Source organism: Embiotoca jacksoni, unplaced genomic scaffold (assembly GCF_022577435.1).
Source record: "Embiotoca jacksoni isolate LCO1_2020_lvr unplaced genomic scaffold, fEmbJac1.0.p SCAF_47, whole genome shotgun sequence".
In the NCBI taxonomy this organism is placed as follows: Eukaryota; Metazoa; Chordata; class Actinopteri; family Embiotocidae; genus Embiotoca; species Embiotoca jacksoni.
Window position 1 is genome coordinate 803,724 of NW_027185400.1, and position 11,929 is coordinate 815,652.

Sequence of the window (11,929 nt, forward strand, 5' to 3'; positions counted from 1 at the left end):
CAAAGAGTTTGTTCAAAAAGCCACAAATGCACCGATTGACTTGTTGACATTTTTAATAATCAATTGTGTTACTACAACCTGCACCAGGAAAAAAAAATAAAAAATCCACTCCGGGGTCTCACACATCCCGAGCTGCCATTTCTGCTTCAACAACATGTTTTATTCAGTAGAAAACAACCTCCGAGTGAAGTCGGCCGCAGCACTGTTAAAACTACGAGCTCCGATTCACAGCATTTTAAACTGAACACGCGGTGAGGATGACAAAAAGGATGAAACAAAATGTATGACACAAGGAGTCGGGGCATGATTTTAAAATCTGAGCATTATTAAAATGATAAAAAGCAGATTGATGCCGACACAGTAAAATATACATCACGAGATAAATAACGAGAGATGAAAAACTGAACCGTTTTAACGTGACAAAGGTTTTGTCACCAAAAAAAAAAAAAAGAATTCACAGACAAAAGCCAGTTTCAAAACGGGATCGTTATGAAACTGAATGACATCCTTGAGGTGAGGCTTTTTAAATTTGTAGCCCCATTAAGTTAAAAACGTACAAAAAAAAACCGCGGACGGAGAGACGAGAGCTTAAACACAATCGTAACAAATACTGAAGCTCCGACGACGGCTTCGTCCACACGAGTGCAACGATGAAGAGTCGTGATCCAAAACAAAGACCCATTTTTTTTTTTTTTTTAGGGGGAAGAAAATGATCCATTAACCTCTAAAACAATCGGTCCGTAAAGGTCATGGTACGAGCGGCTGTTATTATTTCTCATGTTTCACACAGCGGGGTGCCTCATACGACGACCCCGTTTACCGTCCAACACCGGGGAGCGTTTGACTTCATTGCACCATCATCTTCAATATAACAGTCAAGTATCAACCAAACAACAAATATCAAAACAAAAACCAGAAGAAAAAAAAAAAAAACGGGGAAAAAAAAATCCTAAATAAGTAAAGATGGTGTGACGTGCGAGAAGGAATCTGCCCTGGCCAATATTATTTCATAAAAGCTAAAAGAAGAGTCACTTACACATTCCTTTCGTCTACATTTCTTGTTCTATGAGGCGACGTCACTGCACGTTTCAGCGCTCTAAAGGCCACATGCTTTTCCAAAACCCACACCGGCCCGTTGTGGAGTCACAGCCTTTAAGATGCTTCTCGTGAGGTCAGTTCAGCACTTTAAACGTGTCGTAACAGCGATTACGTCGTCCTAAATATCATCTGCAAAACACCCTCCGCGATATTCCTCCACCCTCGCTTTCATTGTCTCTGACGGCGATAGTCCAAGTGATTATAAATGTGCAAGTTAACACGTGAGCGGTACCGGTCGGTGGGTGAATGAGGAAGTGGAGCCCGAGCTGCCGGCAGGTCAGGCCACTGTCGTCCTCGTGCTAAGCTAAACGTGTAACACGATGTACCAAAATAAAGTAGAAGGAAGTGAATGAAAACACACCGGTGATGCGGCTGCTCCACTCCGGAGCTCCTCAGGAACAGTAAAGAGAAATGCAGCTGCATGACCAGCAGGGGGCGCTATAACTGTGTGTAAATCTTGTGTTCAGCGCAACCAAAGGGAGGGAGGGGAGGGGGGGGGGGGGAGTTAAAAAAAAAAAAAAAGTAGGTGCTCTATGTGCGTGTGTGATATCATGTGTTGACCATCTGTGGATTTGTGAGAGTGAAAAAAAAAAGAAAAAGGACAAACAGGAGATTTGTTAGCAGTCGGTGGAGATTTTGGCGGAGAGGTCCTGGATGCGGCGAGCGCTGCAGCTCTTGCACAAGATGTGGCCGTCCAGCGGGTAACAGCCTCGACCTTCGCCTTCGGACGACAGCAGGAGACCGCATTCCTGACGGACACAGAGGCACGTCAGTCGCTGCAGCTCTCATAGTGGACTCGGTATTTGTAGCCAGCAGCTGATTTGGGGCCATTCAGTGCGAGACTTGATAGTTTAATCCTACATTTTTCAAATTACTTCAGACTTTTTGTATAAAATCTTTTCAGTGTTGTAAATTCTGGAGATTAAAGTTGAAGAGTTATTTGTATTTCTGAGGAGGCCACGCCTGAAACTATCAATGAAAGGGTGACTGTTATGGATTTATATTGGCTGATCGATTTCTTTCCACCCACAACTCTATTTAGAGACAGGAAACTGCATGTTACTTCACTTTATTTTCCTCTCATAAAAAAAACAAAACACGTGCCAATCATTGTGTTCCTTCATTGCTACTTTTAAATATTATAATTTATTACGCCCGTTGAATTGTAATAAAATGTTGACTCACCTCACAAACGTAACAGCTGACGTGGAAGCTGCGGTCCAGAGCTACGATCCTGACCGTCTCCTCCTGGCCCAGCTCGGGCATGATGGGCTCGCCACACACCGAGCAGCGGGGGGCATACTTCCTGTCAGGGACAACAAGCAAGAACAAATAAATAAATAAATCACTTCCACCTACCGTCTTTTCTTTCACTCTGACAGGAAAACCGGGCTTAACATCGCGGAGTGTGATTGTGTGCGGACCTGTGGAAGTCGTCTATGCAGTGGATCTGAGACGTGGCGTCCACCGTGAAGGGCACCCCGTCCAAGCAGCAGTTACACACCACACACGTGAAACAGCGAGGATGGTAAGCCCTCCCCATCGCCCGCAGGATGCGGTCCAGGATGGGTTTGGAGCACTTTGAGCAGCGCTCCAATGTACTCTAAAAAAAAAAACAACAACAAAAAAAACAACAACAGCATGCATCAAAGGAGGGAAATAAAACTGCTGGAAGGAAAAAAAAATAAGACATACAAATACAATAAAAGACTATTTCTATGATTACAAGAAATAATTAAGTCAGGTTCGAGACATCTTTGTTGTACCTGAAACAAGCGTAAATAAAACCAACATTTGACCACACAAACAATAAAGAAGGTAAACTAAGATCGTTGTTGCGCAGCAGGTTTGTTCACTTACGATGTAACAGCTCTCGCAGTAACTCTTTTTGTCCAGAGCGTAGAAGGGTTGCCCTCGGAGACGTGCGTGGCAGGTGATGCACGTGAAACACTCCACGTGGAACACCTGCTCCATGGCGATGCAGCCGCTGCCGTCGCCGACCACGTTGTCGCCGCAGCGGGCGCAGCGACCTGCGCACAGGAATTCATGAAGCGTTTTAGAGTTCGTTTTTCTCTCTCGCGGTGTCAAGACTGATGAGTCGTTTAGCGGACGGTGTACCGAAGTAGTCCTCTGCAGGAGGGTGGTTCATATCGTAGACCAACTTCTTGGTGAGGCGGTCCAGCTCTTCTTCGGGCCTCGCTGTCGCTGCCCCCTGCTGGAGGAAAGAGGAAACATGGGTCACGTATGTATCGGCAAAACAAAAAGCTTTTACTGCAAAGTTATTTTTCAACATACATAAATAAAAAAACATCTGAAACTGATTAAATTAAAAGTTGTTCTCCAGTATCTGATCAAAGTCATAATCTTATTTACTTATTTTTTGATTAGCTGTCAATAAAATTAAAATGTACAGACTTTTGTTTAGATTATGTGACATCTTGTGTTCAGAGTAGCTTCTTTTTTTGCAGAAAACTATGCTTATAGTTCTCAAAGTAATGCATAACATTTGTTTTTTTAAATATTTTTGAAGTCACACTGACAAGAGAATCCAAAACTCGTATTATGCGTATGATTTTTCATCGAGTACAGGTTGTAGTTCAAACTTTGAATTTAAAAGTGTGAGAGGAGGTTCCGGTTTGTATTTAAAGTTGAACCCGACTGGAGAAGCAGATTGCGTCGCTACCTTGCTCAACTGATAAGCAGGACTCTGTGCAGCTCCCGATCCCGTCTGGCTGTTTTCCATCCCTCTCTTAGACACGGGAACCTGGTTGACTCTTCCTGCAGACCCGGAGCCGCTCCCCTTGTACCCGCCCTCCGAGTGCATGTCCTGAACCTGCGGATGTGGCGGGTACCAGCCCTGCGGACCGCTCTGAGTCTGGGCTCGCGACAGGTGCTGGCGAGGAGGCGGCGGGGTGTAAGCCTGCTCGGCCTGCCGGCCCGTCTGAGAGTAGGTGACGGGCTGCGCCGTCTTGACCTGGACGCTGAACCTGGGCCCGGTGGGGGTGGAGGCCGTGGTGTAGGAGGCCGGGACGGGCTGAGGGTAGGGTTTAGGGGAGGAAGAGGAGTAGTAGTCCTGCTGGTGGGAGGACTGGGAGTACTGAGGCGTCTGGTGCTCGCTGGGGTAGGGCGGCGCTGGGTGGTATTGGCTCTGGGGATGAGGGGGGTAGCCCATGGATGGTCGACCCTGAGGAGGCGCTGCGCTCTGGTGTGCAGGCTTGTAGTGATCCCCCGAGAGGTATTTGTTGTAAGGCACGTTGTCGTAGAGCTGAGGGGCGAGCAGGAAGTTATCAAAAATAAAACACCGATTAGCACGAAACACAATGAAATTCATCAGAATTTTATCACATCGTCGAAGTCAATTCTTTCGATGCGATGAGGCGCGTCGTCGTACTTGAGTGCTGGCGTCCTGTGGGTGGCTGTCCAGGTCAGCCAGCATACTGGTGAGGGAGTCAATGTCGGCATCGATTTTGGAGTGATAGCTTGCTGGCTTTTCGGGACCACGGTGCTAAACATTCAAACAGCATTAGAAACACGCCGGTGTATAAAGACTGTGAATTTAATTTCAAAATAAATAGAATTTCTTGACATTTTTCCAGCACTTCTCCCATTTAATCTTATGAGTGCAAATTTAAGTATTTAAAGGAACTACAGGCTGCATTAAAAAAACAACAACACAACACCCACCATTAGCTCGTAGCTGTCCATGTGAGGGCTCCAGTTGCGGTCTTCATTGGGACCATGAGGAGGAGAGTAATAATGGTCACTAGACGAATGATGAATGGGTCCACCTATTGTTTGGAGAGCAGACATCGTCAACCTTTGACAGAAACTTCGTGACTTTTAAAAGGACATCGGGTGTTCTGGTAAACGACAGCATGACGGGTGAGTGAAAAGCTCAGACGATGATTCAACAGTCTGAAAAAAACCAGATGAAATCTTTCTCTTAGTAATTAATTCTCTCTTTAGATTATTGCAGCTCAGCAGGAAAACACTGAAAATGGAAATTAGTCATACAAAAAAAAAAAGACTTAAAAAGATCAACGTTTTTTTGTCCAACAGTGAAACTGCTTCAAGAAGGGATCTTTTGAAGTATGTATTAAATGATCAACCAGAGAACGGACTTCATGCTGATTTTACTGCCGAAGCTTAAAAACATTTAGAGAACATAATTTACTTTTCAGTTCCCCAGATGTAAAAATGGCTTCCTGTTTGGGTCTGACTGCACCTTTGTATGCTGTTCCTCTTCATTATCACTATTCATAATAATGAGGAAGTTACTGCATGTAAATTTGTCTTGTGAATTGTCCATTTCCACTTTGTGACTAGTAGTTTTCTTACCTGTAGGTCCAGTCGCCATGTACCTATTACCCATCCCTCCTCCACCTCCTCCGCCTCCTCCACCTCCTCCGTTCTGGTCGTAGGGACCATATTTCGGTCTGAAGTCGGACGTGCCCTTCTTGTTCGGGGCTCGGTAGATCGGTGCCCCAGAAGAGTGGGACATCTGGGGGACGGCTCGCTCTGGGCTATCCAGAGTCCTCGGTGGCAGCCAGGTGGGACCGGACATGGCAGACTTCTGAGATCCAGGGACAAAGAAAAACATTTGTTAATAAAGTTGATTTATTATCATTACTATTAGTATAATAATGATACGCAGGGCTTACTCCGATTGCACGATAACGATTTACCAAATGTGCACGATTACGCTTTCAGCTTTTACCCATTAATTTGCGTAATTTAATACAGCTGTTGTGTGCATTTACGCCAACGTAACCATTGGAAACTCAATGATGCTTCAGACTTTGTTTCCTAGGGCAACGAGGACACTCATTTTGAACAATAGGCTTCTAGTTGAGGAGCAGGAAGGGAGCAGCCACTCTGAAAGGCTCGGGGATTTCCAGCCGGGTGCTCCAAAACATGTGCGAGTGTGTTTTTCGAGACACAAACAGACGATCTCCACACACACACACACACACACACACACACACACACACACACACACACACAACAGGTGCAAATCTGTGGCTACCCATTGCCTGTTATCCACCACAATAGTTATTGTCTTTGGGTGTTTACACACCAGTGTCATTTATTTCCAAATGAAACCAGGACAAAAACAGGGCAGGAAATGTTGTGTAACGATATTTATCCGAGCACACGTGAACACCTGGCTCATAACAATATATTATGTGTTCTCTGTGGGATAAATAACAACACTTGAGTGCACAGCTGAGCTGTCAAAGTGCTGATTTGCACCTCAGGGGCATCAGGCCGTGGGTCAAAAAAACATCAGCTGGATTTCAAAGCAAACGGCAAGAAGGGTTTCTTTAGTTGATGCTTATTCAAATGTCAGAAAAGTAATCGTTTCCTGATCATGGATTTGTAATTTTCAAACAATTTGTGGGAGGAAAAACAAAAAAAAAACAAATGTAGGTTTTCCAAAACTATACAAAAGCAAAGGAGATGCACCAGTTACACATCGTTATAAATTGAATATACTAACAGGTATATTTTAAACCTTTACTTTGCGGTCTGACATCTCTCGGTATGAATAAAGATTCCAGCCGAGTCATCAATTGTGATTAAGTCTCTGTGCACAGACTAAAACAAGCGCATGTACTCGTCTTAACCTAGTTGTAAAGCCGCTGTGTGACCGACACATGGATTAAAAGCACCAACACCAGCCATGGCAAATCAAATCCAAGTATTGTCAGAGCGGAGAAATGAATAGCCCACTCAGACTGATTGCATGTGGGTCGTGTGGCCGTGACAAGACCTTGTTGGTAAGAGGATTATAATGATGGATGAGAGGATGATGTGGCAGTGCAGAAACACAATGCTCAAACACGGGATTTAAGCCTTTTGGGTTGTTTGTGTTTATTTTTTTAAAGTTTTCTATTAATGGGGGTCGTTGTAATTACCATTAAAGCACGGTGGTGCCAGCATGGACCTCACATGACATCACAACGACCACGTGGAGGAAAGACCTCAGTATGGACCTGATTTAAGCCCCCTAGTCTGAATCCGGATGAGCACACACTCAAATCCGGGGATGGCTGGGCCAGAAAATTAATCTCAGCAGTTTTTTTTTTTTTTTTTATCTCTCCGTGTTTTAAAGTCATTTGTTCCGGATTTATTATAATTTTTTTCCCTCCATGTGATTTAAAATGCAACGCCTGGACATTTGTGGCTTTTTTTTTCTCCCCTAATGTAAATGAGGCGTAAGCAACTCGTGAAATGCCAAAAGTTGGTGACAGCGAGAGCGCGTCAAGCCACCGGAAATACACAAAAGGAGGACATCCGGTATGTTTGAAAACCCAAAATAAAATACGTCCGAAGTAAGCGCTTTAGCAAACCACATTCAAATTAACAGCATCAAACGCAAACCAAATTTGAAGCTATTACTATTTATTCTTCCTCTCAGTTTTTACACGCTGTTCTTGTTATTCTTGTTATTTATAGGCCGTTCTCGGATTTTATTTTGAAAGCAAATGGCTCCGGCTAGCTTAAAATGTTTGACAGAGTAGGTCAATGTGGCGATATGTGCTACTTAAATTTAATTTAAACAAAAATAAGGAGGAAGACAACTTGACTAAGGTCAAAATGTGTTAGGAAATATAACCCAAACGACTCCTACAGCTGATCTATATTCGTATCGGCGTCTCCTACCTTTAACAGTACCGTTACAGCGATTCTCCCTTTTCCTTCGGTCTCATCTACAACAAAAAAACACACATAAAACTGTTAAAAAACAAAAACACATTAAAAGACACGTCAGCGATATTTTTTTGTGTGTTTTTTTTTGCTCTGTAACGTAAAAGGTCTCCATATGAATGACCAACAAAACCGCCCAGCTGTTCGTCCAAAATCTGCAGAAAACGTACCACTTAAAGGTGATTTAAAAAAAAGAAAAGAAAAACAGCCCCATAATGAAGGATAATTAGCGATAATTAACTTTAATAACAGCCTTGTTTACTTGTTTGCTCGCCTGTTTTGAGCAGAGCTCGTGTCTTCGGGCTAACTTGAGAGAGGAAGGAGGAGGAAAAACAACAACAATGCAATAACCGACACCTACCGCCCGAAAAGAGCCGAAAAGACACGAACCTACAGCTCCGTTTAAACGTTCAGAGGTCAATGAAAGTTGTCCCGAAAACACTTTTCCTTTCTGCTTTGGCGTCGTTAACCTACTTTGTCACGGGATCCCGAGGCCTTCGGTAGCAGCGGCGGCTCCTCACTGCATTCCCGACGCGTGACGTAGGGCCGTGCGCGCGTAACGTGCGCGCGCGCGCGGAGAGGTGGAGGGAGGGGTGGAGGGAGGGGTGAGGAGGTGGTGGTGGTGGGGGGGGGGGTGTCTGTCACATAACCTGCATTGTTGAAAATAAAATTAAAAATTAAAAAAAAAACAACCTCGACTATATTATACAAGTCTGTGTTGTGTTTTGATGCTTTTTTTTATGCTTTAACATGTAAATAACTTTATTTTGAAAAAAAAAGTTGTATAAAGTTTATTATTATTATCAATATATAAAAAGTCTTTCCTCTAGATAGATAGATAGGTTAGGTTAGATTAGGTAGTTACTTTATTAATCCCCGGGGGGGGGGGGGGGGGGGGAATTTTTTTTTTCGCTACAGCAGCATACAGAAGCAATAAGATAATAATAGAACAATAGAAAAGCAATAAAATAGCAGTAAAAACTATCAAATATAAATATATAATATAAAATGCACAGTATATACAGTATATACAGTACAGTATATATCTATATATCTTATATACAACAACCAAGAAACACAGTCAACAGTGTTATTGTTGTGTGATAGACCATGTAATGAGCCTTGATTGATATAGATATAGATATTTATGGTTCTTTTATTGTGGGTGTTAATTGTAATTGCATCAGCTTCCCATTGAGCACAGACAGTTTGGTTTGAGCTTGTATGTTGTTTTTCACGACACCAGCAGCAGTTAATATCGAGGTCAGGTTTTTCGCTTTATAATTTTGCAGGTCATGAGATTTGGGTCAACTGCTTCTCCCCTCGTTACCCCTCACCCTATTTCCTCTTGATCTTCCGACCGCTCCACCCGGCACAATGTTGGAGGCCCACTGCTTTCCCCGAAGCGCTTCTTCAAAGAAAGGGTTTCATAACGTTATCTTTTTTTTTTCTTCTTCTTCTTCTCAGTCGGTCTCCGTGCCAATAAGTGGACAAACAACTGAAGCTGCTCACTGGGATCTCCCCGCTTCCTCCTCCTGCTCCTCCTCCCAGTCTTTTCCCTGCCGTTTGCCCATATATGTCCAGAGAGCTCTGCAGTCGCAGGAAGCGGCAGTTCGAGCAGATCTGTGTCATCGTTGCAGGAGCACATTAACAATTTGGCACCAAACCGAGAGGCTTGAAGTCAAAGCGTGGCTTCGGTCCGCGTACTATCAAGATGCAGTTCTGTCCAGGCAAACAGGAAACCACAAAAACGAGGCGATGCCCTCCGTTTTAGAATTGCAGAAGGTTCATCTAGATTTTTCACGTTGATGGTAAACAGCTTCGCATTTGATCCCAAACGGGGCCAGTGGGTCGCCGATGGGCACCGACAGATGGGGTGAGATGCAGGAAGTCACAGTGAACGTTGCCCAGCCTTGCCAACGGGATAGACTCGATGGCTTCCGGCCATTGGTGAACCCGTTTAGTAATGTTCTCACTTTTCCTCAACCGCCCCCCTCATCCGTTCTTCTCACAATGCCTGGAAGTAGCCGAGACCTACATCTCCCTCTCTGTTTTCTTAATCGCTGTTTTCCGTCCATGGTTTTTATTTTTTTATTTTTTTTTTTTTTCAGTTCTCTCTGACAAAGCAAACACAATTGATCCGACCTCCATCCAAACAAATAAAAGCACAAGGACACACACAAGCACTCGACATCCCACATTCTGCTTCCGATTCACATTTTCAAAGGATTTATATCCAAACCTTGATGCATCGTGTGAAATCATGTTTGATCCATGAAGTGGTCACAAAATAGTGTTTGCTGCTCTCAAAGGAAATGTTACTACATTCAAAGCTGCAACTTATAATTAAACCGGACCGGGAGGCCGGTATACCTGCCAAAAGTAAAACAAATCTTTGCACTTGATTCATGAATACGGAAGTGCATGTCTCCAATGCATACTTAATTAAAAACACAAATTTCAGGTTATACAATAAGTTGTTTTTGTTTTTGTAGTTGTCATCCATTATAAAAAAAAGTAACATCTGAGTTGGAGCTCAAATATTTAAGGAGTTCCATGTTTTTCTTTCACATTATACAAGTTGTATTTGAACTGGATGCAAACACATCAGTGGAAAACCTGAATTACCAACAGATTCTAAACTGTGGACTCGACCCGACCGCGCAGGAGAATCTACAATCGCCCGTTTTCAAGGTGACCGACAAGTGTCACCAATTCAGCGTCTGACCCACGGTCACAATCTTTCATTGCGTTCCTGAGTTGACGCCGTTTGTCAGGCGGTCTTGAGATGGTATGGACGGACGGGTTGGATGTGGAGGTCACAATGACCTTTGACTTTGCAAGTCCGAGTGAACGTTTGTGCCGAATATGAAGAAATTCCCTCACGGCGTTCTCGAGATGTCGTGTTAACTGAAATGGGACAAATAGACAAGATGGACAACCCATAAAAATAAATCACCGTCTCTTTGTTGATCAGATGACCACTCGCTTCTTGCATCATGCCCAAGCTCGCCCGGCTTTTTGTGCAAGCAGCGCTTATCTTCCCGAGGTCGACCTCGGAGACTTCTCTCTTCTGTCTCCGGGGTCTCCTTCAGAGCGAACTTTGATGTGGAGGAAACGCAGTTCATAATTCACTTTTTGAGGCGCCTCAATTAACTGTCCTTGTGTCTGATTCTCTGTGAAGTCGAGGCTGCGCTGAAGGTGAGGTAACTTTCCGCTTATTTTTTTATTTAGTTATTCATGACCTGTGAGACCTCGTCCCCTAACTCCATTACCACCCCCACCACCACCACCCCCACCCCCTCTCCCCACCCCACCATTCTCCATCTCCCCTCCCTTATCTCCTGCTCACTTTATTATTGACGGATGTCCTGCGCAGGCGTTTTCATCCATGTCTCTGAGCAACTTTGCAGGATGCATTCATGAGTGTGTATGTGTGTGTGTGTTTGCGTGTGTGTGCGTGTGTGTGCGTGTGTGTGCGTGTGTGTGTGTGTGTGTGTGTGTGTGTGTGCGGAAGTTCCTGCACATCTGTCGGCTGCATTTCTCTCAGTCGGGGCGGGGTAGAGGTTGTTTTTCAGCACCAAGAGAAGGTGTCTCCCATCCAGAGCGATCAATTTTGTCTCACTTCCTTCCTCTCGGTCCTCATAACACCGTCGCCTCTGCTCTGAGGCAGCAAGCCAGAAGCTTCCGGACAATGTTGTTGGAGCACTTATTAATGACAATTTAACCCAACAGATCAACTTTGCAATGCCAGTTCCTCTTTGGAATTTACATTCAAATAATATCATGAAAGTTTAGGAGAAATTGTGCATCAAAGTATGAGTGAAACGTGCATTCATTTAAAAGGACAAAAAAAACAACCTTGGTTAGATAAAATCTCAATGATGAGGGCAGAGTTTGTTTATCCAACAATAAGCTGGTGTTCCAGCTTCCTCTCAAACAGTTTCCTCCGTCCTGGACAGGGGCGAAGGGTAGGAAAGCGTTGGTGGGGGATGTTCTCTGGCTTACCCCTGGACAGCCCGGCACGTACCGCATCTCCCCGAGGGTCCACGTATATATTTTCTCAACGTGGCACAAAAACACACTTTGCTTTCCTGCCATTACTTCACACAGAGTGATG

At 44.2% G+C, this 11,929-nt stretch overlaps 1 protein-coding gene across 4 annotated transcripts; it reads right to left on the reverse strand.

Annotated features, from left to right (window-relative positions):
• Positions 1 to 35: 35 nt before the first annotated feature.
• On the reverse strand, positions 36 to 8,351 carry trip6 (thyroid hormone receptor interactor 6). 4 transcript variants are annotated; one of them, XM_069169894.1, is made up of 11 exons: positions 8,284 to 8,351; positions 7,765 to 7,811; positions 5,437 to 5,671; positions 4,783 to 4,886; positions 4,490 to 4,603; positions 3,782 to 4,363; positions 3,217 to 3,310; positions 2,959 to 3,128; positions 2,523 to 2,701; positions 2,284 to 2,404; positions 36 to 1,847 (listed from the first exon to the last, which is right to left on the reverse strand). In XM_069169894.1, the coding sequence occupies exons 3-11, from the start codon at positions 5,660 to 5,662 to the stop codon at positions 1,716 to 1,718; spliced, it is 1,722 nt and encodes a 573-aa protein (XP_069025995.1). In that variant the 5' UTR covers positions 5,663 to 5,671; positions 7,765 to 7,811; positions 8,284 to 8,351; the 3' UTR covers positions 36 to 1,715. The 4 variants fall into 4 exon arrangements, with proteins under 4 accessions (XP_069025995.1, XP_069025991.1, XP_069025993.1 ...); XM_069169890.1 differs by having other exon boundaries at positions 3,217 to 3,313; XM_069169892.1 differs by lacking the exon at positions 8,284 to 8,351 and adding an exon at positions 8,200 to 8,275 and having other exon boundaries at positions 3,217 to 3,313.
• Between the last annotated feature and the right edge of the window lie 3,578 nt (positions 8,352 to 11,929).

Bases quoted from the DNA above. Each gene is read 5' to 3' on its own strand.
- trip6 (XM_069169890.1), bottom strand. From the start codon at position 5,662: ATGTCCGGTCCCACCTGGCTGCCACCGAGGACTCTGGATAGCCCAGAG. The intron at 3,314-3,781 runs GTAGCGACGCAA...TCTTTCCTCCAG, and splicing joins CTGCTTATCAGTTGAGCAAG to CAGGGGGCAGCGACAGCGAG. The intron at 1,848-2,283 runs GTGAGTCAACAT...TGTGTCCGTCAG, and splicing joins TCAGCTGTTACGTTTGTGAG to GAATGCGGTCTCCTGCTGTC.